This window comes from Podarcis raffonei, chromosome 5 (assembly GCF_027172205.1).
Source record: "Podarcis raffonei isolate rPodRaf1 chromosome 5, rPodRaf1.pri, whole genome shotgun sequence".
NCBI classification, from domain to species: domain Eukaryota; kingdom Metazoa; phylum Chordata; class Lepidosauria; order Squamata; family Lacertidae; genus Podarcis; species Podarcis raffonei.
In genome coordinates, this window is record NC_070606.1 from 59,420,203 (window position 1) to 59,447,186 (window position 26,984).

At 45.6% G+C, this 26,984-nt stretch overlaps 1 protein-coding gene across 3 annotated transcripts in view; it reads right to left on the reverse strand.

Annotated features, from left to right (window-relative positions):
• The window catches only part of LDB1 (LIM domain binding 1), a 62,988-nt gene that overhangs the window by 10,302 nt on the left and 25,702 nt on the right, over positions 1-26,984 (reverse strand). For 2 of the 3 annotated variants that reach the window (XM_053389461.1, XM_053389460.1), the window contains exons 2-3: positions 1,110-1,212; positions 354-398 (exon numbers count right to left, since the gene is read on the reverse strand). In XM_053389461.1, the coding sequence (XP_053245436.1) occupies positions 354-398; positions 1,110-1,212 (148 nt within the window). Of the gene's footprint in view, positions 1-353; positions 399-1,109; positions 1,213-21,258; positions 21,782-26,984 lie in introns of those variants that run through there. The other variant, XM_053389462.1, reaches the window with a different exon arrangement.

The window sequence follows — 26,984 nt, forward strand, 5'->3', positions numbered from 1 at the left end:
TCTCTCCCTTCTTCCTCACATCAGCCCCACCCCGGGAAAGAAAGAATGCACACAACCTTCACTTTCCTATGGGATCTAGGTATAAAAGTCAGATCCAGCAGAATTAAGGTAAGCCTTGAAAAGCACATAGAGCTGAAAGAGGAAGTGGGAAAGAGAGTCTTCCAACTTCCTTCTTTACCTCTATGTCCTTTTCAAGGTGAGGGGAAAGTAGCCGCCTTCATACCCTCGTGGACAAGGGGGCAGTTGGGTGATCTGCTCAGAAATCACTTGCACCACACTTGAAAAATGTTTTATCTGTCTTTACCCTGTTGTTAACACAGTTTGTCAGAAGGAAAAGCAGTGCAGTCTCTTACCCAATCCCAGGCTCCAGGTATGTTGGCGGATACATAGGAGTTGGTCTGCAGAGAAATAAGCCAATACAGGATAGATTAACAAAAAAGCACTGTATGCAAGGGCACACCAGTATGCCAGAAGAGAATGGCTGGTGTGCCATGAGAAAATAATTAATGGCTCCTATCAGCATACAGTAAGGTAAAGGTAAAGGGACCCCTGACCATTAGGTCCAGTCGTGGCCAACTCTGGGGCTGCGGCGCTCATCTCACTTTATTGGCCGAGGGAGCCGGCGTACAACTTCCGGGTCATGTGGCCAGCATGACTAAGCTGCTTCTGGTGAACCAGAGCAGCACACGGAAACGCCGCTTACCTTCCCGCCGGAGCGGTAGCTATTTATCTACTTGCACTTTGACGTGCTTTCGAACTGCTAGGTTGGCAGGAGCAGGGACTGAGCAACGGGAGCTCACCCCGTCGCGGGGATTCGAACTGCCGACCTTCTGATCGGCAAGTCCTAGGCTCTGTGGTTTAACCCACAGCGCCACCCACATCCCTCAGCATACAGTAGCTACCCTTAAAGGTAACCAACCACCTGCTGTCTCTCTGAACAATTAATGTCTCTGGGATTCCCTCCTTCTAATCAATAGTGGACCCTGCTGATGATACGCAGGAACTGAGCTCCCCTGAACTCCAGGGGTGTTTCTCCAGAAACAAATTTAGGTGACCTCCTCAGCTATCAAAAGGAAGGAAACACATCTTTAAAAGAGCCTCTCACTTACCCCACATCTCGATCCAGCATAGTGCCCGGGTGAAAGGGGGGGAAGGCGTTGCCGTTTGGGGGCTCCTTTGGAGAGTACAGCTTGAATGACTTAGAGGAACAGCCTGGGGGAGGGAAAATGAAAGATCACTCAGCCAGGAGCAGACGAGAGACAAGAATGAGACATACGTGATTTCATTGTGACTACTACAGCCCCTTAGGCATCCATGCCACTACCACACCAGCCCTGACTCAGCTCCTCCAGACAGAGATGTTCCGAATATAAAATGCCATCATCAAACAAAACTCAAAGCTGAAGATAAGAGAGCAAATATCATTGGCTGAAGAGCTGGGTGACAAAAACTGACACCTGCCACAGCCCCCTTATTGCCACTGCACAGCACTGTCTTTCCCATACCATGGGAAAACAGCACAGCGCTATAGTAGCTGTGCTTCTGGTCCTGTCTTCTAACATTCAAGGGCAAGAGACGCATGGAAGGAGCTGTTCCAGCACTGTGGTGTGGCTCCCAGCAAAGGAAGCACAATGAACCACTATTACAGCTACATGCACTCCTCCCTTCTTCTAAAAAGTCACACAGAGTGGCTGCCAAAGTCATGTTGTGCCATGAAAGTATAATGCTCTGCTGTAGATGCTATCCTCCCTCCCTGCCTCCCATTGACTTCACACTGGATATGGGGAAGAAGAGAAAGAGTAGAGGGTGCAGGGAGTAACAACAGCCATTGTTTAGTGCTGCTTTTTCCCTGTCAGGGAAATGGACTGTGGCAGGAGGAAACCACTTCCAGCCAAATTAAGTGGCAGGTGACCACCTCATTGAACACCAATTTGCGAGACTTCTCCAGCATCAACAAGGCAGTAGCATTTTCAGAAGAAGAGATAGAAATAAAAGGAGTTTGGGGGGCACTCTCCACTGGAGTCCTGTGGAACCTCAGAGGTTAACAAAGTAACTGTGGCAAAAGCTGTCATGGCCCATAAACCACTTCCTCTTGTAGATCAAGTGCCCCTGAGCCCAGAAAAGTTGGGGACCCCTGCTCAAGATAGTATCTGGAGTGGAAACCTATAGGTGTAAATAGCAGAACATTGGTTTGCAGCACAAGGTGTCATTTATATGTTTGTTGCATAATACCAGCACTGCTGGGTCAGACCAAGGGTCCACCTTGCCCAGTGTCCTGTTCCTGAAGCCTGCCAAGCAGAAACACAAGCACAACAGCACACTCCCCTCTTGTGTTTCCCAGCAACTGGTATTCAGAAGGGATTCTGTCTCCAACAGTGAAATAGTTCATTTTGTGTGCAATGTCTCTTCCAACATACGATTTTCTTTGTTGGCTTTTGGTTCTATCTGCTTCCTCTACCCCACACATAATTTTAGGCACCTTTATTATGCCCCTGTGCTTACTCGACTCTTCTACAAACTAAAAAGCCCAAAATGTTTTGACTTCTCCTCATAGAGAAGTTGCATTAGTCCCTTGATCATTTTGGTTGCCCTTTTCTGAACCTCATACCTAAACCTCTGGAGTCTATATATCCGGGCGGGTGGGGGAAAACGGTGGTCCTAAAGATGTTGTTGAAACACATTTCCCATCAGCCCCAGAAAACAATGCGCACCTGTCAGAGATGGTGGGAACTGTAATCTAACATCTGGAAGGCCACAGGTTCCCCCTTAACTGTCCTACATTAAAATTAAAAAAACAACAGCCACAGAAACAGCACCTGCATGCATGTAGGAAACCAGCACAGCAGGCAAGAGGTATGGATCCTTTCTCCTTGTTATGCTTTCTTTCTTGTGACAGAGAGTTTTTATGTGGAAGAGTATTTAAAAACTATAGTGCTGCTATGCAAATTTAAGTGGCACAGTCGCTTCTACCACCTTCAAATTTTACCACCTCATTCAGCTTGCTTTGGGCTCAGAAAAGTGATTGGGAAGATACATTTATCTTAGCAGGGCCCAGGTACAAATACTTTCTGCCCCAACACGGAAAAAGAAATCTAGACACTACAGAAAATATGTCACGTGATGTGAATTAAAAGTTAGCCTTGTGGTTTGTGTACTTCCAGAGATCTAGATCAAAGTTCCTTCGCAGGTAATTCAGGCAGCTAGAACACCCCCTCAATCCAAACCGCTCCACATCCTTCCTGCCACAAAGGGTGTGGCTAGCAGCTCTGGTACAGAGTGATGGAGAAAGGGGAGTTGGTGCCTTATACCCAAGGTCATATGCAGACTCAAGAGCAGTGTGGTGTTGTCTCCACCAACTCACTTCTGGCATCTAATCTCTCTGCAGTGGGTAGGAAAAATTACACCACAGACTTGAAGGGTCAGTTGTACATGGGAGAACCCACTGAGGGAAGTCCAAGGAGCAGGGAAATGTCTCAGCATACAACAGCTTTAAACCAGGGGTGGGGAACCTGTGCCCCTCCAGATGTTGTTGTACTACAACTCCCATGTGCAACTCTGACCACTGGCCATGCTGGTAATGGTTGATGGGAGCTAGAATCCAGCCAGCACCCAAAAGGCCACAGATTTTCTATCCCTGTTTAGAAACAGAATGTAGGACTTAGTTGCACACAGCACATAATAATTTTCAAAATACCGTATTTTTCGCTCTATAACACGCACCCGACCATAACACGCACATAGTTTTTAGAGGAGGAAAACAAGAAAAAAAAATTCTGAATGAAACAGTGGATGTATCATTTTTGTGCTTCATGCTGCGGCCACAGACATGTGATTTGACGGTGAGTTTGGGGTAGCCCAATGCAAAGATCCTGAGGATCCATGTGGATCCGTGCTTTGTAACCACGTTTTTGTACCATTGCAGCCCCAGGCAACAGTGGGTGCGTGATTTTTTTGGTGCAGGCTGTAGCCATGGACATGCTATGTGATCTGATGGTGAATTTGGGGTGACCCAATGCAAAGATCCTGAGGATCCATGTGGATCCGTGCTTTGTAACCACGTTTTTGCACCATTGCAGCCCCAGGCAACAGTGGGTGCGTGATTTTTTTGGTGCAGGCTGTAGCCATGGACATGCTATGTGATCTGATGGTGAATTTGGGGTGACCCAATGCAAAGATCCTGAGGATCCATGTGGATCCGTGCTTTGTAACCATGTTTTTGCACCATTGCAGCCCTGTTTTTGCATCAGATCATTGCTATGTGATCTGATGGTGAATTTGGGGTGACTCAATGCAAAGATCCTGAGGATCCATGTGGATCCGTGATTGGAACCACGTTTTAAGTAGGGAGGGAAGGAAAAACATAGAAGCGACAAGGAGAGGGGTGTGCAGAGAAGCAGCTGGCTAAGAATGCAGGAGAGGGGTTTTACCGGAGGAAGGAAAGGAAGGCAAAAGTCCCCCCCCACAAGCCAGCCAGCTCTCTCTCTCTCTCTCTCCCCCCCCCCAACCTGCATGTTGCCTTCGAGTCCCAGACGCACGGAGAGGAATTAGGACCCTCTGCTTGCCTGGAGGGGAGGGGTTTTCTCTGCTCTTTGTTCCGTTTGAGCAAACACAGTAAGGAAACAGAAGCGGGTGGGCAGTAAGACCCTGAGGCAGAATGCAGGAAAGCAGCAGCTTTCCTCCCTTCTCCGGACGTTTTGATATTTGCCTGATTTTTGCCTTCACTCGCGCTTGTCAGCTCCAGGGACCACACATTCGCTCAATAACACGCACAGACATTTCCCCTTACTTTTTAGGAGAAAAAATCTGCGTGTAATAGAGGGAAAAATACGGTACATTATAATTTTCATTTTTTTAAAAACTGTAGTGCTGATGGTTTCTCCTTTTTTTATTGGGGAGTTTTTTTGCCTTCTCATAAAGTACAAAAACCAAAGAGATGCTAGGTTTCTTACAGCTCAGCAGCTTGTAACTCCAAATGTAACAAAAAGAAAGAAAAGCAAAAAGTATACTCAATTTGTAATTATTAACTGAATAAATTGTATTTTTAATATAACATACAGAACATGGTAATTTAATAGCAAACCAAGTTATGCATGATACATTTTATGTTTCTAAAGTAACAAAGTGACTTTGGATCTTTAAAGGGCACTAGAAAAAAAGTATTGCCTATATTTCAATTTCCTCAAGAATTTCACCCCCAAAAAACTGTTTTGGTTTTTTTGTCCTTGATGGCTTTAAAATTTCTGGTAATTTTACATCTCTCTTCTTGAGGAGGCTGTCACTGACAATCCAGTGTCAATTTAAAGCACTAAAAAGTAATGTCAATTAGCAAATGTGTGGGGAGATACCAGAGTTTCAGTGGGAGTGGAAGGGGCTGAAAATACATGTGTTCTTCCGGCAAGTGTCTCTCGTGCTAACAAGCAAATGTGTCACTAGAGGGCTCTATTTGCTGCTCCATCAATCTCTGCCACATCATTGCAGAGTATTGACACACATACAGGTTTCTGTCCCCTCCCCTCTGCCCCATCCTTTTTGGCGTTATCAGTACAGTTTTCCCTCTCCATCCCCCTTCTTTGGACCAAAAGAACAGAGTCAGATCTTGCCTCTGTTTCCCCAGGAGAAGCACTGCACCAGTGCAGCAGCCACTCCCGCTGAGCAAGAAAGACCAGTTCCACTCCTGGCAGGTGCCGCCGCTGTGTCTGGACAATATGTGCTGCAGCACATCACCTTCCCCACCCAACCAGCCTTTGGTCCTAACAGCTGAGTTCAAGCTGGAAATGCTTAGCTAACAGCATCATTCACATTGTGGGGGAGGGGGGAATGGTAGGGGGCACTTACAGGCCCTTTGTTTAGTCAAGTAGCAAAACACCCTGGATATATTCAATCAAAGACAGGGAAACCAAGATGTGGGAATGAACATGCAATCTGGGACACAGTGAACCAGTTCCCTGGCATTTTGTGTCGGTCGTTTTAGTTAAAGAACCCTGGTTGTAAGTTTCCAAGCTGCCCCCCTCTGAGATGTTGCCTCAAGGGAGCAACTGGGGAGCTGTCTGTGCTAGACATTGTTGCCTTAGCACTGCCACCCACCATCAGGAATCATTTGACTCCAGTTGGTTCCTTCACAGCAGATGGCTCTTCTTCAGAAAAGGAGCAACTTGCCACATAGAATGCCCTGGTGACAAACTGTTCCAGTTTCTCCTCTCTGCTTCCCTCCGCAGGATGCTTATTGCAGGAGGCTGCCACACGGAACACAGACCTGCAGCTCCTCTTGTCCCTCATCGTAAGTAGGTACATGGGAAGAGGCAAAGAAACATGTGTGCTCTGATAGAGGAGTTTTTGGCTCAATGAGAGGCAGTGGGGGAACTTTTGATTTTCAAATACCTAAATGAAGTGACCTGACGCAGGTGGCACTGTGGTCTAAACCACAGAGCCTAGGGCTTGCTGATCAGAAGGTCGGCGGTTCGAATCCCCGCAACGGGGTGAGCTCCCGTTGCTCGGTCCCTGCTCCTGCCAACCTAGCAGTTCGAAAGCACGTCAAAGTGCAAGTAGATAAATAGGTACTGCTCCAGCGGGAAAGTAAACGGCATTTCCGTGCGCTGCTCTGGTTCGCCAGAAGCGGCTTAGTCATGCTGGCCACATGACCCAGAAGCTGTCTGCGGACAAACGCCAGCTCCCTCGGCCAGTAAAGCGAGATGGGCACCACAACCCCAGAGTCGTCCACGACTGGACTTAACAGTCAGGGGTCCCTTTACCTTTACCTATGCATGTGAGCAAGGAGCGGACTATTCTCACTCTGGAAGATGAAGCAACCCAAATTCTGGATTCCATTTCACTCGTGTTTACTTTGAACTCAGTCTAAAGCATTTGGAACAGGTACTACCTGCTGTTCCGCGATCTCAGGAGGGGGGTCCCCAAGACAATTCATCCTGGAAGGCATCTCTCTAACCCCCACTGCCCCCTTCCCAGAATATACCATCCCTCCAATCATACCCCCTGACTTACGTTCCAACAAATCTCAGAGCTTCATACACAGGAAGGGAGAGCATGAAGGACCCTCTGGGTGACCTTTCTGTTGCTGTGGTGATGGGAAAATCACCGAGGCAACCACCCTGCTCCTCCCCTCTCAGCATCCCTTGACAGGCACCATCTGCTGCTGGTGAGTAATGGAGTTTCCCTGGCTGGCTGGCTGGCTGGCTGGCTGCACATCCGGCTTGGTCCAGCTTGACCAAGGGTTCTTAGTAACTAGACCTGCACACTCCAAACGTCTGAGCTCTTTTTAACTCTAGCATGTGGACCAACAACCCTGAAACATTTGTGCTTCCTGGCAGTCAAAGAAAACTGCCCAAAATGCTTGTGTGCCCCTTCCAGGTAAGCCAACAAATCATCTGCAAGCTATGCAAGGGCAATGTGCCTGCACTCACCTGTAATGCTAAGCCTCCAGTACACCTGCATGGAGGAGACTGGAAGCTCCCACTCCCATTTTAAATTGACCACAATTTAGTGTTACACATGAGCCCTGAAATGCGGTTAATCTAAACTATGGTTTCTGGAAACAAGGCAGCTTTGTAAACAAGAGTTTGAAGCTGGCTTGTTTAAACAAACTACAGTCATACCTCAGGTTACAGATGTTTCAAGTTGCGTTTTGTCGGGTTGCGGACTGCCGAAACCCGGAAGTACCAGAACGGGTTACTTCTAGGTTTCGGTGGTCGCACATGTGCAGAAGTGCAGAATCGCAACCCGCACATGCACAGACGCGGGTTGCAAACACTGGGTTGTGAACGTGCATCCTGCACGGATCACCTTCGCAACCCAAGTGTCCACTGTATAGTTAAAGAGGTTGATGTATTTAGAGATTTTATACTCCACCCCACTCCACTATTTCAAGAAATACAAGACCACCCCCTTGATGCAAAAACCTCATTTGTAAACCATAGAATTAGCCACAGTCTGAAAATTAACTACACCTTACTGGGCTGAGACACCACAACAAACTGTGGTTAAGTCTCAAATGGAAGGAAAAGCTTCCAATCTCCTCTCCATGGCTAAACCAGAAAAGGAAGGAGGAAGGCACATGAGCTCAAGTCTCACTCCACATGCACAGCCAACGGAGCAGCATCTCTGTGCAGATGCATCCAGAACTGTGCCGAAGGAAGTCTGAAAAGGGAGGTATTTAAAATGGGATCAACCTAGAGCCTGTCTGCCATATGCTGAAAGCTCCACATGGGGAAAGGATTTCTGTCAGCAGCAGGAAAAAGCTAGTCAGAGATCACAAGATCAGGGTACCCAAAGGGACATCTAACACTCCTTACATGAGGCAGCTTAATTACACCAAAATCATCCATTTCAGAGATTTGCATGGCACTTTAGCTTTCCTTGCAAACTCACTGCAAGCTCCTCCAAGACAAAGTCTGCTCTCAATATTTAAATTAAACTCCAACAAGCTGAATAAAAAAGAGGAGGGGAGGAAACAGTTCCCATTCCTGGGGAGCAGCCCATTTTTAGGCAACCTTCATGACACTTCACAACCTTCATTAAACTAAAGCACCCCCTCCATGCCTTCTCACTTGCACCCCATGCATACTGGATTGGTAAAGTCCACTTTGGAGGAGGCCTACTCCCCAGGTGTCCTGAAAGCTGAAGGGACATCTTATTTGGCCCCATAACTCAAAAAGGGGCAGAAGCATTGGTCTCCATTGTCTTGCTAGATCAGAACTAAGTCCTTCTGTTTCAACATCTCTTTTCCAGTGGTACCCAGACAACTGCCTGTCATCTTTGGAAGCTCAAGTTGATGATGTCCATCCACTGTTAGACCCCGGCAACTTGTATTCAGGAGGTATACTGGCTATAAGGTAAAGGTAAAGGGACCCCCGACCATTAGGTCCAGTCATGACTGACTCTGGGGTTGCGCCGCTCATCTCGCTTTATTGGCCAAGGGAGCCGGCGTACAGCTTCTGGGTCATGTGGCCAGCATGACTAAGCCGCTTCTGGCGAACCAGAGCAGCGCACAGAAACGCCGTTTACCTTCCCGCCGGAGCGGTACCTATTTATCTACTTGTACTTTGACGTGCTTTCGAACTGCTAGGTTGGCAGGAGCTGGGACGGAGCAACGGGAGCTCACCCCGGCGCGGGGATTCGAACCGCCGACCTTCTGATTGGCAAGCTCTGTGGTTCAACCCACAGTGCCACCGGCGTCCCTATACTGGCTATATCATGGCTAAAAGCTGCTGATAGACTTCCGCTTAAAAACCTTCTGAGCTAGTGGCCATCATTGCCGTCACCGTATCTTGCATTAGTGAACTGCATAAGGTAATTATGCATTGTATGAATAAGCACTGTTCTTTTATCAAATCTGCAGCCAGATCTCCAAGGCAATCAGGTAGGTGCTTTCATGCTGGTTTGGGCAAAGCTAAAACAACCTGACAGATAATTTCATGGCTTACTCATTCACTGCATAGTCAATTGATATGTAGCACACATCAAATATCAGTTAATACATAATAAGACTAAGTTTCCAAATGTATATTTCCTCACAGTAGGGGTCTACACTGCTCCTTTAATGCATGGAACATTTACACAGTAGTTATCAGTAGCCTGGAAAAGCAATGGCACTGGTATAGGGATTTTCGATGGAGCTGCCTCCATCCACAAGATAAGCCCAGAACACACTATGTTTTGGAGTGAAAACCACGTCACCAAACACAAAGTATAAAGCAGTCATCATTTGCTTTACCTCATCATCAACTTTAACAGCCTATCACAGTCCAAAGCAAACAAATTTGTCTAATTTCCTTAACTTGCTTAATTGCATTCTGGTTATAAGTGTTGGTATGATGCATTAAAAAAAAAACTGGCTTCTGAGCTGGAGAAATTTGCATGGAGATAACGAGTAGTATGCTAACTGCCAAAAGCTCTCTCAAAGACCTTGGGGTTTTTTTCCAGTTCTTTTCTCACAGTTGCATTAGAAAGGGACCAAGACCTGTTCTTACTTCTGTGCTGGCGCTTTCATGTGGACTATATATGGAACAGAACAAAAGTAAAATGATGTGGTAGAATGGACCACTTCATACTGCAGGGATCACTTAAAAAAAAGTTCCCTGTTGGTATTGGTGAGCAAGAAAAAAACCTAGCAAAGTACAGAGATTATTCAAGATAGAGTCTCTCTCTCTGATGTGCAAGCTCTTTACATGCAGAAGTTCTTTGCATTAGGGGGGGATTCATAAATGGCATCCCTTGTCCTGCAGACTGCAGTGATACAGGCCATTCTGCCCTTTTATTTTGAGTCATACATATTTCAGGTCTTTGAAAATTAGGTGTTTTAAATTTCAAGACAGGCCTGGTTCAAAGATTTGCAAAAAGCACTTAGGAAAGAAAACAGGGCATCATATGGTCCAGCATCATACCAAAAGGTTCTTAACCCATGTGTTGACCTCAGTCCATGCACCTTTTGTACTCTACAGCTTGGATGGAGGCCACACCATGGCATGCAAGAACTAGATCTGTAGGGGGCAGCATACAAGTTAAGGCCGCTTTAAATCGGACGCCAGACTATGGGAAATCTTGCATGTATAAATGTTTTTCACTTGCATACTGCCTTGTCTAAATCTGGTCTGGGTTTCCGGAGGTGTTATATGTTAGGACTGACAGCCGTGTGCTCTGACGAGAGCCACCTTGAAAGCATACTAGCTGGTAGGCACATCAAAGTTGAAAGTCACTGGCTCCATTTATTATGTGGTTTTCCAGATGGGTTGAGTCAAGATGCTTCACTCTCCCAGAAGCAAGGACATTACTTTTTAAGTTCCACAAAAGAGGTGAGGAACTAAATCCAGCTGGCAGGCAGGACCCTTATCTGAGCAAACTCACAGCAGGCCAGGTGGTCAACACAAGGCTCTAGACTCAGAGGAAAACCCAGAAGGGCATTTCTGGGAATGGTATTTTTCCTTCCTGTGCCTTGAATGCTAATTTTTAGGAGCGAAAGATCTGGGCTCCAGCAAGGTCACACTGTGATCTCCAAATCACTGTTTCTGGTGGTCCTACAGAATCACACATTCCATGCAGTGGATTCTGTGGGCACAGGACCAGTTTATAAAAACAATACATTCAATGGCCTTTAAAAGCTCAAACCCCAGTGGATCACATTTACAGCTGTGTAAACCAAAGGCCACCACTTCAGTAAGAGACTTGGAGCCAATTCAAATACTCTGAGGAATAGCACATAGCACAGTCCTCAGATTATATCACGTCAGAACTCTGGTGAGGGGTTGCAAGTTTAAATGCTTCTCCCTTAAAACTCCCCATATTGAGAAACCTAGCACATCAATAAGAAAATTATTCTAATATCATTCTCCATTATATCCTATATTTCCAGATGGACCAAGTTTTTGAAGTTGGGAAGCACTCAAAGATGCAGGGGACATTCTGGCATTCTGAAGTGGCATAGTCCAGGAAGTCCATTGTGCTACATGTCTTTTCTGAATGTTTGAACTGGTTTTAAATGCAACCAAAATTTACAGACTTCAAGGATCAAGTGCCAGCTACTGACGGTTCACAAAATCCATTGTTGCAAGTTATGAAGTTATATGCTTGCCTTTTTAGATTGGTGTACAGTGGTGCCTCGCAAGACGAAAATAATCCGTTCCGCGATTCTCTTCGTCTAGCGGTTTTTTCGTCTTGCAAAGCAAGCCCATTGACAGCTTAGCGGATTAGCGCTACAGCGGTCTAGTGGCTTTTCGCGATCAGCTGTTAAGCGGCTTATCAGCGGAACAGCTGATAAGCGGCTTAGCGCCTTAGGAAAAGGGGGGGAGCGGAAAAAACCCACAGGGACTCGCAAGATTTTTTCGTCTTGCGAAGCAACCCCATAGGGAAATTCGTTTTGCGAAGCGCCTCCAAAACGGAAAACCCTTTCGTCTAGCGGGTTTTCCGTCTTGCGAGGCGTTCGTCTTGCGGGGCACCACTGTATCTGCAACACCTAATCATCCTGGCTGGATGTTTACTACTGTCACTCATCTGCAAGAATTACCACAAAGCAAATAGGATCGTGTGAATTTGCACTTGGCTTCCCTGGAGCACAAAGTAGCATAGCAGTTTCTTTAAGAACAGACTGTGTTGGGAGTAGGGATGTTCCAGAAGACAACCTAGAATTGGATCCCAGAGAAAGGGTCATCTAATAGAGAATAGTATTATGTTATCAGGCTTGAATAAATGTGTAGTGATAATGGTTTAGCTGAAAGGGAGGGAGGTGTGATGCTGGATGAATTCATCTGGGGAAGGACAGCAGAAAGTAGAGGAAAAACCCATACAATGGCTAAGACCTGCTGGACTGTTTGCTGTGAGGGAGGAAAGAGTTTAGCAATGAGGGTTATTCGGCATCAGGCAGGAAGAAGGTTAGTGCACAGACTGTGATGAGTTTTGGGATTCTGAAGAGATTACTACTGCAGCTTGGCCATAGGGCAAAGACAAGCAGTAGCACCTGGAATATACTGCACCAGAGAAAACTTAACTGGCTTAAGATTGTTACATGAAGATGCAAGACAAATGCTTAAAAAGCATTGTGTAACTGAGGAAGCAAAGTTGCTATCCAAGGTTGAAAATGCCAAATGCATGACCTGGACTCTGCTTTCTGTACCAAGGCTCCAGCACACAGCTGGAATGTCACAGGCCAGAAATCACAAAAAGGAGTTAGAGCAATTCCCGAGCACTCTGAGCAGCTGAGCACTTGGCCCTTGATTAGTGACCAAACATATAGCTTTTCCTAGAATAACTGAATTAGGCAGACTAGTGCCAATGAGACAAAGAAAGTAACCCAACACAGCAGCATTCTGGCTCCTACAAAGGGGCAGTTTGTGGGCACAATATTCACGAGCTCCAGAGTTTTGAATAGCCTTTTGGGAAAAGGAAATGGGTTGCTCATGAACCTGAAAGCTTAAAATTACTTGGAACCTAAATATCTTCTAGTCTGGAGTGGACAACGTTTTTTGACCTGAGGGGCCAGTGATGGATGCATGTAAAAGTGGACCACCCCACACTTTCACATGTGCACTCTCTCACTTTCTGTACACACAGTCATAGGAGAAGCACACATATACCTCCACCTCCTCAGCTGCTCCAGTGCAGATCAGCTGAGAAGACAGATAGACAAATTCCTCGGCAGACCAGGTTAGGCCCCTGGGCAAGGGGTTAGCCACCTCTCTTCTACCCATTGGCAATAGGGTCATCCTGATCCAATACATTTATGTGTGATTTTGAACTTCGCGAAGCATGTACAGCCGTGCTTGCAGTAGCTGCTCCTTTCTCCTGGATGTCTGTCAGAGCCCTAACCTGATCATTTTTGACAAGCAGCATTCAGAACCTTCATATCTCAGCACACATTTCATGGCTAGAATTAAGAAGGCTCAATACACAGCTGCAACTAGAGAGGCTGCAGAGGAACAGAGGGGAAATTCAAATGATGGTACAAGTTTATATTAGTTACTCCTAATGCCATTTCAGCAGGATGATGTCCTAGTGTGGTTAATGTGCACTGCAAAGGGGCCTGACACTGTGGTCAGTGGCAGCAATGCTTCTGAATACCAGCCGCTGGAAACCACAGGAGGGGAGAGCGCTCTTGTGCTCAGGTCCTGCTTAGGGTTTCCCACAAACATCTGGTTGACCACTATGAGTACAGGATGCTAGACCAAATGGGTCATTGGCCTGATCCAGCAGGCTTTGCTTATGTTGTTATGACACCCCTTACAGAATCTGCAATACCAAATCCAAAACTAAATTCAGTTCCTGGCATCCCTGTCTGAAATCCTGGACAGCTACCGCTAGTCAGAGCAGATAATTCTGAGCAAGATGGACCAATATAAGGCAGCAAAGTATGCTCTTCCTAACATAAAAAAACCCTTGTTTAGTAGTTGTGCATATTGAGCAGGGGTTTGGCAACCTAAGGCCCATGGCCTGGTAGTGGCCCACGGGGCTCGTCTATCCAGCCCATGGCGACCCCTGCCGCCACCCGCTCTTACCAGTGTGGCGTGGTGTGGGGACTGACTTCCAGGTTGATGGCACCTGTGTGCATGCGCACAGGCGCTCCTCCGACCCAGATGTGTGCCAGAAATAGCATGTGTGCATGTGTGGAGGACAGAGAAGCGCCCATGCACATGCGCACATGCTATTTCTGGCACACATCCAGGTCAGAGGAGCGCCGGATATAGCATGTGCGCATGGGCACTCCTCTGATCCGGAAGAGTGCACGTGCGCACACACTCCGACCCATCCTCCAACAGACGGAGCATGGACTGGCCCATCATCCGGTAAGCTTGCTGACCTCTGGTATTAAGTATTCAAGCCATTTACAGAGGGAAAACTATGGTAGTCTTACAGGCTAACAAATTTTACTATGACATAAGCTTTCATAGACTAGACCATCAGGTGCTTGGTGCTTTTGTTATCTTTAACACTGTTTTGTGAATGGTAAACTTTGCATACGTTTAAGCTTTAGCCCAGCTGTTACATTTTTGCATTTCATTTCACCCTGGCTTCGCTGCTTTCTTCTTCCTCTCTCTACCATTAGGTTTATACTGACCTAAAAACATAGAATAGCACTTCATGTATCTCAGTGCTTCCCAAACTTGGGTCTTCAGCTGTTTTTGAACTACAATTTCCACCATCCCTGACTACTGGTTCCGGTAGTTGGGGATGTTGAGCGTTGTAGTCCAAAAACAGCTGGAGACCCAAGTTTGGGAAACACTGGTATATCTGATAAAGTGGACCCCAGTCCACAAAAGATGGTGCACATCTTTTAAGGTGCCAGAAGGCTCTTCCCTGGTGCTGTACTCCAACATAAACACTATGTTGCAAAGGGGTTATGAAGTTCACTTTCCAACATGAAGTTCTGGATGAGGTTGCACACCCTCTGAAGAACCATGTTTGTAGCCTGAGGGCACTCTTAGATCCATCATTGTTATTAGAGGTACAAGTGGTATCTGTGGTGCACAGTGCCTTTCACCAGCTTAGGTTGGCATCCCGGCTACAACCCCATCTAGATGTAGATAAGCTGGCTTCACAGATGAATGCCAATGTAAAGGAATGCTAGAAGATGTTAAAAGGCCTTGGAGAACAACTAAGTCTGTCTGGTGGATCAGTGGCTACAAGCCATGATGGCCAAGCTCCGCCTCCACAGTTGGTGGTAGTAATATGGAGAGGAGAGTGCTCTTGTGCTTGGGTCCTGCTTGCAGGTTTCCCACAGCATCTGATTGGCCACTGGGAGAACAGGATGTGGACTGGATGGGCCATTGGCCTGATCCTTCTTAGGGTATTGTAAAGACATTAATGTGGGTATCAGGTGAGCCACTCTTGAGAGGGCATTTCACAACTTAAGGGACTCTGCTGAGAAGGTCCTCTTCTCTAGCAACTACTCTTTGTATATCAGACTGACTGGGCACTTAGGCAAAACAGTTTAGATGGTCATATTGCATGGAATGATAAATACAGAAGGATGTCTTTTGCCAGGTTCCAAAGTCCCAGTCTGTGTAAGGCTTTGCAGGTCAAAACAAACACTTTGAATTGGGCCTGGAAGCAAATGAGGAGCCAGTGAAGGTGAGAAAGGTTGTGATGTTTTATTCTCCTTGTTTGGTATCAGACTTTTATACTGAATTTGCTTGCATTAGTCTATGCTGTGCTTTAAATTCTGTTTTAAAATCTAATTGCTTCAAGGCACCTAAACAACATCCAGTCTAAGTTGACCAGCAAATGCAAATAACTAAAATAATAAATATATTTAAAAGCGGTCTCATGATTGCAGCAGGGGTAGAATGGTAAGCAGGACTGGTGCAGATAAATGTTAGGAGAAATATAGAGTTGTGTGGATTGCAATAATGCATTGGGGAGGGGGAATCTGCAGGCCTCCAGATGTTGTTGAGCTAGAATTCTCATCACTCCTGGCTAGAGGCCATGCTGGCTGCCACCAAGGGGAGTCTAAGAACACCTGAAGGACCACAGGCTCCCCATCCCTGCAATTCACAAAAGAGACTCTCATAACTTATTAACATCTCAGTATCTAAATAATAATAATACAATGTAAGGTAGGAGACATGCCAACAAGGGGGCTGGGATAATTTTATCAAGCTTTGTGGGAGGGGGAAGAGTTTTCTTTAACAAATATCAATAGTAACGGATAGAAAGTAGAATGCAGTATCAAATGCAAAAGGGTCCAAGTCAAAGTTTCCACAACCACTAGTTTGCTGCAGAGATCCTTCAACTATCATTCTGCAGAAGATCAACTGGGCCTGCAACTTGGGCCTGCCGTGTCTTTGATACACTGAACTCTGTTATCCCAGCATTGCTTCTGGCACTATAAATAGGTGCTTCCTGGCTCCCATTAAGTTTCCTGGACACTCAGAAGATATAACGCACTGCAGTGTATAAGGCAACGTTCCACCAAGAGTTCCAAAACACCAGTATGTGCTCCAACCCTGAGACTCGAGAGCTGAAGGACGCACACGCGAGTTAAAACTGCCTACTTACAGCTCCCCATTTTGTCCCTCTTCCCTTGTGTGTCTTGTATTTTTAGTTTGTAAGTTTGATGGAAGGCCTTCTGCCTTTCTTTCATTTGTGTGTTCCGCTTTAGGAGACAACAGGACAGAAACACAGCAAATAAAAAAGAGAAAAAGAAAGAAGAGGTGGAAGGATTGTGATCTCACATGCTGCTGTTTTAAGGATCAAAAGCTGAAGAAAATCTTCCCTAAAGTAATGTGCATTACTCCAGATTTTGTCCTACCATCAGTGCTGCCCATTTTGAAGTCTACACTATTTCTGAGGTTATGCACCCACATTTATATCAAGTCTGATGCCTCAAACCCTATAGTGCAACAGTGTTAGGAGAAAAAAAGCAAAATTTTGGTCAATTGAAGAGATGGTTATCTATTTCACTAGCCCTACTAGGCTCAGTAGGCCTATCAGCCAGGTAAGTGTTTACAGGATTACAGCCTGCACACTTCAACCAACATTTAAAGCCAAAGTAGAATCCCAAAGTACTCCACTTTGGAATTCTAAATTCTTGGTGCAGAAAGGGTGGTCCTATTCATCATTTTAAAAGCCACAAAGGGGGGGGGGGACAGGCATATTTGGTGAAGTACTACAGCAAAGCAGATGTGCCAGTGGTTCATGCTTCCAGTATAAAGCCTGAAGAGGGATCATACATATCTCTCCCCATTCCACCCACGGTAAGACACATGAGATGAGCTGGACTATCGTTTGGGGCTCATGCCTCTTGCCCATGGAATAAGCTGAGCAGCTTCCCTTTCAGAGACTGGCAAGCACATCCATTATTTGCATTCCCAATGCTAGTCAATTGTATGTACATTATTGCCATTTCTTTATAACCTCCAAAAGCTATTCTACATTCCAAATGAATTAACCCTTACATGAGCTGGCCCAAATACTCTTATGGAAAGGAAGAGAGATCTCAAAAAGCAAAATGGAGCATATATACCTCTATACAACTGGAAAGGCCTTGACAAAGAAGTAGAGGAAATAAAAGTGTGAGTTGTGGGCTTTTTAAATTATACTTGTCAGCTTGATCAGCAAAGTGCTGTGCAACCATGAGCCCCCGTGGGTTGGCAGTAGCACAGTGCTTTGGAAAGTGGATGGCATGCCTTAAATCCAGTGCCAAGGACCTGCAGAGTCTGGGCTAGGACTCTCTGCTGTGGAATTCTAAACCAAAATAAAGCACAATGAAAAACCACATTTCCATTAGATCAGTTTCCAAAAGCTACAGAATAGATCTGAATCAGTACTGAGCATGTTCGAGAGATGGTGTGACAGAGCTAAGAAGATACAGCTTTGCGGAACTGATAATCCCTCACCTAATCACTAATGGTTTTGTTTTGCAACACTGTTTTGCTTTGTTGAGGGAGATAGTGGAATCAGCAGGTTTTCCTGTGCAGATCCAGGCTGTGATGTTTAGCCAGCAGGCCCCAATCATACTACAACATAGCCTGCTCTAAACAATAGTTTGAAATCCGGGTGCTCTTACAATCTTGTAAAAAAGAAAGGAAGCTCCCCTTGCCCAAATAAATTCCTACTGGAAAATCTATGGTGCTACTCAATAGCTAGAGAACCCTCTACTTTACATGACAACTGGATAGAGCAACACGGAGAAGCAGCATGCCTACTAGATCTCTTTCTACAACAGGAAACCCAGAAGTAATCTGGAACCGACCATAGACAATAAGACAAAGATGATGGGCATGGTCTGTAATTGACAGGAGCTCTTCAACTGCTTGGATTTGAAAAGTTGGGGGAGGGGGAGGAATGAACCACTGCATAAGGTGACACAAAAACATAGTAATACAGACAGGAGTATTTCGTCACATGTATAGTATATGCTCAACTTGGGTATATTTGATGGGTGAAATGAAAAATGTTCATTGGATTTCTCGGCAGGAAGGTGTTCTCTGACAATCATTCAAAAACACAGGGCACATACCTAAAGTGTGATAGCACTGTTGTGCGAGTGATAGTTACATTTTTAATCTTTAGAGTGCTTTATGATTCTGCACTGTTCCAAGTGAGACACAAAACTCAAACACAGATCCCTGTGCATTCATAACTTCCCAGCAACAAGAGATTATCCATTGTGGGGAGACCTCTTCAGCTACTTCATTGATGCTTCCAGAAAAGGAGAGACACCAAAGTATCAGACATCTCCTTTGGAAGTATAAACGTAAACATTTTACCAAATAAACTCATAACAATTGCCCTGCAAATATGCAGAAAAGATAGAAACGGCTTGTTTATGACAAAAAACTAAGGAGATTAATAAGTTGGCTGTTGACCTATTATTTGCTTTCCTCAGCCTCCTTAAATGATTCTTACTGACCTGTTTGTACTCCCTACTGGGCTCAGTGCAGATGAAGCACAATACTGTGCTTTACACTGCATGTGGCCAGTCTGTCATGGAGAGGTTGTTGCTTTCCAGCACTGCTTTAGTCATCCCATGTTCAGAATAACTACCCAGATGGGGAAACTTAAACCTTGGAGGACAGATGGTGCCCCTTGAGCAGCTCTTGATTGCAGCCTCTATTCACCAAATCTTCTAGAGAAACTGCATCTCATCCCTTATCTATCTTTCCACAGTGAATACTGACATTGTCAACACACAACAGAGGTCCAAAGATTTTTATGATTTGCTGTCAAATAACACACACACACACACACACACACACACACACACTCTTCCCAAAGTCTGGAGACCAAGCACCTAAATAACAAAACCTAAAGTGAATACAATATCCTTGTTAATCTGTTCAAGCAAAAATGTAAAGTCTTGAGGCACCTTAAAGACTAACCAATTTATTATGACACAAACTTTCATATAGACCAGAGTTTGGTCCACAAAAATGTATGCTGTCATAAATGTGTTTAGGTCTTTAAGGTGCCACAAGGTAGTCTGTCAAACCTTTAGCTGAGATTTTAACAAATCCTTCTCCCTGTTCTGAGGACTTGCAAGAAACCAAAGGGAGACACTAAACTGGAAATTCAAGTTCTGTAGAGTTGTCTACACTAACAGTGTTAGTGTCTGGTATGCAGGGCCTCTTTGAGGCAAGAGTCTGTAAAGAACTGGACGTGTTCTAATTTCAGTACAAAGTCCCAAGACACACTAAAGCAGCTGTTGCCAACCTGGTGCCCTCCAATTGTTGCAGATGGACTACCTCTCCCCTTCTCCCTGACCATTGACTATGCTGGCTGGGGTTGAGGTTAGCAGTCCAAAACTTCTGGAGGGCACCAGGTTGTAGAAGGTTTCATTTAAGCCTAGTGCAGGTGAGAATTCTCTTTCATAAGCTCAACATATCCCCACCTCTTTACCCTGCCCTGAGTCAACCAGCAGCTAGGGTCTAGATTAGAATTAGCCAGTGTGTCTAATGATCCCAAGACAAATGTGCTCTCCACTAGGGAAGGACCACAGTAAATAAACTCCTATGGGTACAAGTCGCCGGCTCTTCCAAGTTGAAGACATTGTGTCCAATGCAAATTTTGCCCCCTGGACAGGGTTAGATACAGCTACAAAGCATGTTTAGACTCAAGGATACTAAGAAGAATCACAGAATATGACAGGTTAATTGAAAACACTCCCCACATTTCCCCCAGGAACTACTGTCCTATCCCAAGTCCGAACATTTGTTTGAAACTTAAGAAATGCATAAAACAGGGGAAGGCTTGGTTAAGAGAGCTTCCACACTGACAGAAGCCCAACTCCAGCACCAACCTACTGGATATGCAAAGGCCACTCTTCCACCACCCTGTCCAGCTCTAGCCTCGCTGAGCAGCCTGGAAACTGGAAAAAACTTATAACTGGTTTTCCAGGGGAAAGAGCTCTCAGCCAAACACAAGCTATTCTGGTTTACAGAAAGAAGCAGGAGCAAGGCAGAAGGGAAAGGTCTGAGGCCAGGGAAGACTGCTGCAGAGTGACAGCAGGAGAACAGCCTCCGGCAAAGAAAAATTAAAGGACCCCATCATGCACACTGCGACCCCTAGTGCTGCTTATCTCCAGGGACCTATTCCCCCCCCCAAAAAAAAAACACACCCATTCCCACAATTTCTTCCTAACACTCCAAGATTCTGCCATTTGCCTGTTTTGAAAACAGCAGACTTGGAAGTTGCAAACTCCACTAGAGGAGAATTATGGTCTCACTCCCCCACTGACCAAACATACACACCTTGAAGGAAACTTTATGATCTTTGTTGCTGCCGCTGCTCCTAAGCAAAGCCCACAGACCTAGGAAGCCCCCATCCCCAAATCAACCCCCTCAGTTCCTTTCCCTTCCCACACCCCCTCTTACTTAAGGGCCAGCTTGCAACTCTGTTCCGAGGAGAGTAAGGCCTAGTGTCACTGCCTGAAGACACCGGGGGTGGGAGGGGGTGAGAGAGAGGAATCCAGAAGAAAGGAAAAAAACAGGCTGGGAACAAGAAGACCCCCTCGCTGGGAGATCCTCCCACCCACCCAAAAGGCAAGCCGGAGTGTCTTCAATCCCTCTGCCTTTCCTGCCCAGCACAGCTCCTTCCCAATCCTCACATGGCTCTGGGAGCGCAGACATGCTCGGATGGAGGAAGCCCTTCGCCGCGCCGCATCCATGCAAGAGCCGTGGCTGGGAAGAAGCCATTGAACCGCCCCCCGCCGCCGCCGGCTCCTCCACCCCCCCCCGGACCTTTCCCAGGCACCCGGGACGGCCTCGCGGACCTCCCCCGAACTTGATCCGAGCGCGAGCGGCGAGCTCCGAGCCTTACCTGGGGAGAAGTGGCGGAGTGTCGCTGATGCGGGCGAGGGGCGGGACGGTGGGGTGGGGGGAGAAGTGGGAGACGGCGGCAAGACGGGAACTCAGAACATCCCTGCTGCCCGAGGGTGCTTTACTCCCAGCCAGCCATGGGGAGAGGAGAGAGAAAGTTCAAAATGGAAAGAATAATTGAGAAAAAGGCCAGGAGCCGGGTTGCAACTGGACCAGGCGGGAGCGGAGCGCGGCGGCGGCTGCCGAGAGGCCTAGCGGAGCCAGCGGCCGCCGAAGGAAACAGGAAGGCTTCGGTGAAAAGGAGGAAGCCCGTCCTTTGTCTGCCAGGTTTTCCCTGAACAATGGCTGCTCCTGCTGCTGTCTCAGGCCCTCTGTTGGGGCATGGAGGAGGCTCGGCTCTTGCACACACGCTCGCTCTCGCGTACACGCGCGCACACACACACACCTCCCTGTGCCTTTCAGAAAGAGGCCCAGAAGCTCCTCTCCAAGGAGGAGGAGGAGGCCTTCCCTCCCCACTCCCACTCCTCTCTCCCCCGCTCCAGGGGCTGCTCTGATCGCATGAAAGAGGGAGGGATCTGCCATGCCTAGGCTGAGAAAAACAAAAGGGAGAGACAGACCCAGACAGAAAGAGGTAAATCCCAGGGAGGGAAGGGGACGCCAGGCAGCCGGAAAGACCAGAGGAGAGAAAGCTGCGGTGGGAGGTGATGCCATCCGCCCTTAAAGATGATGATGATGGTGGTGAAGAAGAAGAGGGGTGGGTGAAAAAGCTCCCCACTCGCTAAGTAAAGCAGGCTGGGAAGTACCAGGTCTTCTCCCACCATGGAAGAAACTCTCGGGCTCTACAGCAAAAACAAAAACAAAACATAAAAAAGGCCAATTCCCCCCACCCCCATCTAAGAGGGATGGAGAGCTTCAAAGCCTGCCTTATTCCAGGTCTTGCAAATATCCCTGGTAGGAAGGAAACTTCGCCACGTTGGGATGTTTCACTCGTTTCTTCCATCTGCGCAAATCTAGTGCCCAAATCGTTTTAATTCAATGAAAGGGTTGGGGTTGCGTCCTGAAATAGCTTGAAGTGCTTTTTCTTACTGGGTAGTTTGTTGCAAGGACGCACCTAAGAAGCAAAAACCCTTTGCATTTAAGTTGGAGTTACTTCCAAGTAAATTAAACATGCATAGAATCCAGCTGAAACTGATATCTTGTTACCCACAAACAACCACAAAAATAATTACTAGCGGAACTGTATGTGAGGAGATGGGCATTTAACTACTCCAGTTCCTGCTAGCTTGTAGGGTTTGATTTAGAGTAGACCAAATGCCTAAATTTCTGCAATGCCAGATGCAAAATGTTTATATCCCAGTGTAAGTAGGGCAACTGAGACATCCTAGGGCTGTGCAGTCCAAAGCCTTCACTGCAATTCCCAGGATGTGGTGCCTTTTTGTGATATGGGGTCTCTTCTATAGGTAGCCAAAAACAGTTATGTCTTCCCTTGCAGCAGGGCTGAATTTGTGTCAAGTTGTTATGAGCAATGGCTAAAACCAGTAGAACTAAACTTGTGCTGTGGCTCACCAAGGACAGCCATGGAACCTAGGGCTCAGATTGTCAGTTCCCCCATCCAACAGAGGAGCCAACAGCTTCACAGTTTGGTTGCTGGGAATGGCGAAAGCCATTCCTTTTGCATCTCTGCATGTCCTCCAGCTGTCAATAGCACAAAACCACTGTCAGGAGAAAAGGATGCAACCTTAGCCTAGGGCTCAGCCTTGAACATGTCACGTAATCATAAATAAGAGTACCTGGCCACCTGATGAATAACTACAAATATTATGAGCACATTTAGAATTCATTGGAAGGTTTCTAGCACAGGATAGTGACCTGCAGGCACGTTTGAGCCTTCACATTTCTAATTTTAGAAACAGAGTGAATCTATAGCATTGGTCTTTATGTAAGATAGTATTGAACTAAAGCAGGGGTAGGGAACCTGTGTCTTCCAGACATCACTGGACTACAACTCCCATAATCCCACAACAGCTGGAAAGCTACAAGTTTCTCATCATTAGGTCTAATGCCACTTCGTCCCCTTAAGAGCTGCCCTTGGATATAGGAACCTTGCAGGTACAGACAAGATGTCTTTCAAACCCTAAATGTTACTAAGCAGGGAAGCATGATATCCAGTGCTAGCAAGAAACAAGGGATAAAAGTGAGTTTTCAGCACCTGTTCTATGGGCAATATATGTTCTGTAGAACGTAACATCCCAAAATAAGGACACATGGCAGCTTTTGCAAATGAGAACTAATGGACAGACCTGGCAAAAGACACTTTTTCCTTCAGAACTTTTAATTGCATTTTTTTTCTGAAAAAAGTAATAACAACACATTATTGTTTTTAACTTGGAAACTAAACCCCAAGTATGTGTCATTTCATTTTAGAGCAAACTTTTTTAGCCACTCAGATTGGCTGGTGTTGGTTGGTATATTTAATTCTCCTGCAATGAAGAGTAATTTTGAGATATACACCATGTAAAAAAGCCAGTAAGATTCAAGGCATAAAATTAGGTGCTTCCTTCAATTGAGCATTGGAAAATAATTGGGGGGGGGGAGTATATAGCTGGTTGTGCAAATGTGCACACATATACAGCTGCAGCTGTACAACTGTTCTAGCACAATAGACTTTTTTTAAGTTACAGGTTTCTAGGTTTGACTGTAATAGAACAAACCCTCAAAATATGGAATGCGTGCCTTCCACTTAACTGATGGCTTGCTTTAGCAGCACAAGCCTAAATGTACTAGCAGCCTGAACCAGGATTGTCATATTTTCATCAGATGCTAAAATCAGAAGTCAATAAATACAGCATTTTAAATGCCTGCTACTCATCTGAGCAAGTAAGAAAATAATGGAAGAATACTTCATTCTGCAGAACTCTGGGTAACGTGCAATTGCAACTGCAGCTGAAAGGCTACACATCTGTTTTCTTTTTCATAAAAGGAGTGGGGGCTTGGATTATGTGCTGAAATACGAAATCATACACACACACACACACAAAAAATGTAGCTAAAGTGCTGTGTGTCAAACTGCCACTGGGACAAACCAAAGCTCTGATTTCGGGAACAGCCTAGCGATAGGAATGGTTCTAATTACCAGACTCTAAGCTACAGAATTCAGGTCACAAATTTGCTGAGAATGAGAGTTGGTTCTAGTGAGGGTCTAGCAAGGAGATGTGTGTCTCGGCTACATAAAAACAAAGGATCAGTCTTATGTGGTTAGTACATCTAGCACAGTATCCTCTCTTTGACAAGAACCAGCTCCAGATGTACCAGAGGAAGCCTGAAACACTGCAATGAATCAGCATATAACTCCAGCCTTTGCCATTCTCTTTTCAGTTATTTCACTCTCCTAAACTGGTGACATCCTCAGCAAGAGGTCCTTGTATGTATTTACAAAATCCTAAACAACTTAGGTCCAGGGTACCTCAGGGATCACCCGAACCCTTATATCCCATCTTGATCACTAACTAAAATAATCTGCAAGAACTAAAATAATCTGCAGGAATGTTGTAGATCATTCCCCAAGCTGGCAAGGCTCACTTGATAACAAGAAATGGAGCCTTTAGAGTCATCAGCCCAGGCCTGTGGAATATTCTGCCAAGAGAGATTCAGCAGGCGCCTTCTGCTTCAACTTTTAAACGCCTGCTGAAAACTTTTCTATTCCACCAGGCCTGTGAAGGAAATGAAGAACACATCTATAATGGTTAATTGATGTCTGTGTTTAACTTTTTTATATGGTTTTTACTGTGTGGTTTTACTCTTTTTTGTTGCTTTCATATTTATTATACTGCTATTTCATTAAAAAATATTTCTATAAAGAAATAAGATGTCTGAACCATTTTAATTAATGGCTATGGTAAGGATTATGTCTAGGAAGAAATTCTACACCTTTTGAAGTTAGTTAAACTATTGGCTATCACCATGATCTTATGGTAGCATGTTTCAAGGATCAATGATGCATGCTGTGGTAAAGAACTTAAAAAACAAAAACTAGATTTTAGTTTTAATTTCACTGTGTTACCCCTTCAGTTCTAGTGGAATGGTAAACATTAAAAAGTTAGGCGAACACTTCTGGGTGGTTCCAGACAACTGTAGTAAAGGTGTTTCACTCATTTGAGCTCAACAGAAGAGCAGACAGGGAAATGATCAAGGTGAGGAAGCCAGTATTTTAAAAAAAACCAGAGCTGCTACTACTACGTTCTCAGATCTATGCTCAGTCTCCCAAGTGGATCACAGAGTTTCTAGCCTAATAAGCAAAGGGAGCAATAGAATTTCTCCTCTTGGCTGCTTCAATGCCATAAAAAAGCAGCATAGCCTAGGGTTCCAGCCCTAGGTGCAAGGGACAGTTTCTGGCTCTGATTTAAAATGCTACCAAGCAGTCCTCTAATAAACTTGGGTTTTGCAAGGAACGGCAGACAAAACAGGATGAGTCACAGAATAGCACCTTCAGGAGATACTGCTCCTCTCAGCAGAAGCACCATGGTGGATCTGTTATTTGATGTGCCCAGTTACTATGGCTGTAGTGATGGTGTCTGGGAAAGGATGGTGCTGCTATATGTTCACTACTGCAGCAAAGGGTTATGAGTCCTTTCCAAAATTCAGGGTACCATACCATGTGATAAAACACTGAATGGTCACATGGAACCTGAAAGGCTGATTATGAAGCTATTTTCCCGATAACTCCAGAATCTGATTTTAAAAATAATAATAACCTTAGTAAAATATTATTCTTTTTAATCCATTTCCCTCTCCTGGCATTAACAGGTGTCATCCTAACAATCCAAAGTGGCAAGGAGACACTTCTTCAGGACCCAAAGCTGCATGAGCTTGGGAAATGGAGCCACAGCATATCCTAATGCACACATATTTGTTAGGTTTCTAACCTGTGGCTGATGCAGGTTCAAGGCTTCCTAGAAAAGGAGACCCAATCCCTTGCTGTCACAATCATATAAATCTGATATTTTGGAGGTACAGCAAAATAACTCATCCCCTTCCACCTCCTCTTCACACCTGTATTTGTGCCACACTGGGAAGCATAGCAAAGCAACTCTAAGCGCCAACACTGTTTTAAATCCTTTTCATAGTGTCATAGAATTGTAGAGTTGGAAGGGACCCTGAGAGTAATCTAGTCCAACTCCCTGCAATGCAGGAATCTCAACTATAGGATCCAGAACACTCATTTCTTTCATCTGTCATATTATGTCTTGCTAGAACAGGAAGACACTGAAAGTAATGAGGGTGCCTCTAATACTACTATAAGAACAAAAATACTGCCTACTATAACATTCTTGATTTCCTAAGTGCTTTACAGCCTTTATTGTATTTAACCTCACCACAATGCTGTGAGAGAAAAGTTATCAGGATTCCTGTTCTACAGGTGTGGTGGGATTGGTGCTGAACATTTTTCTCTCAAAACTATATAAGTAGTCTTTAGCAGCAGTCAGTGGCGTAGCGTGGGGGGTGCAGGGGGGCCGGCCGCACCGGGCGCAACATCTGGGGGTTAGGGTTAGAGGGTGCAAATCCACGGGTTAGGGGGTGCAAATTACTTGCCTTGTCCCGGGTGCTGACAACCCACGCTACGCCACTGGCAGCAGTTGAACATACATCAAGAGCTTCCAGATCAAAGTACCAGATTTATTAATCCAGTGGAGTACATTTCTTTCAGGCATTCACACATTGTAGACTTCT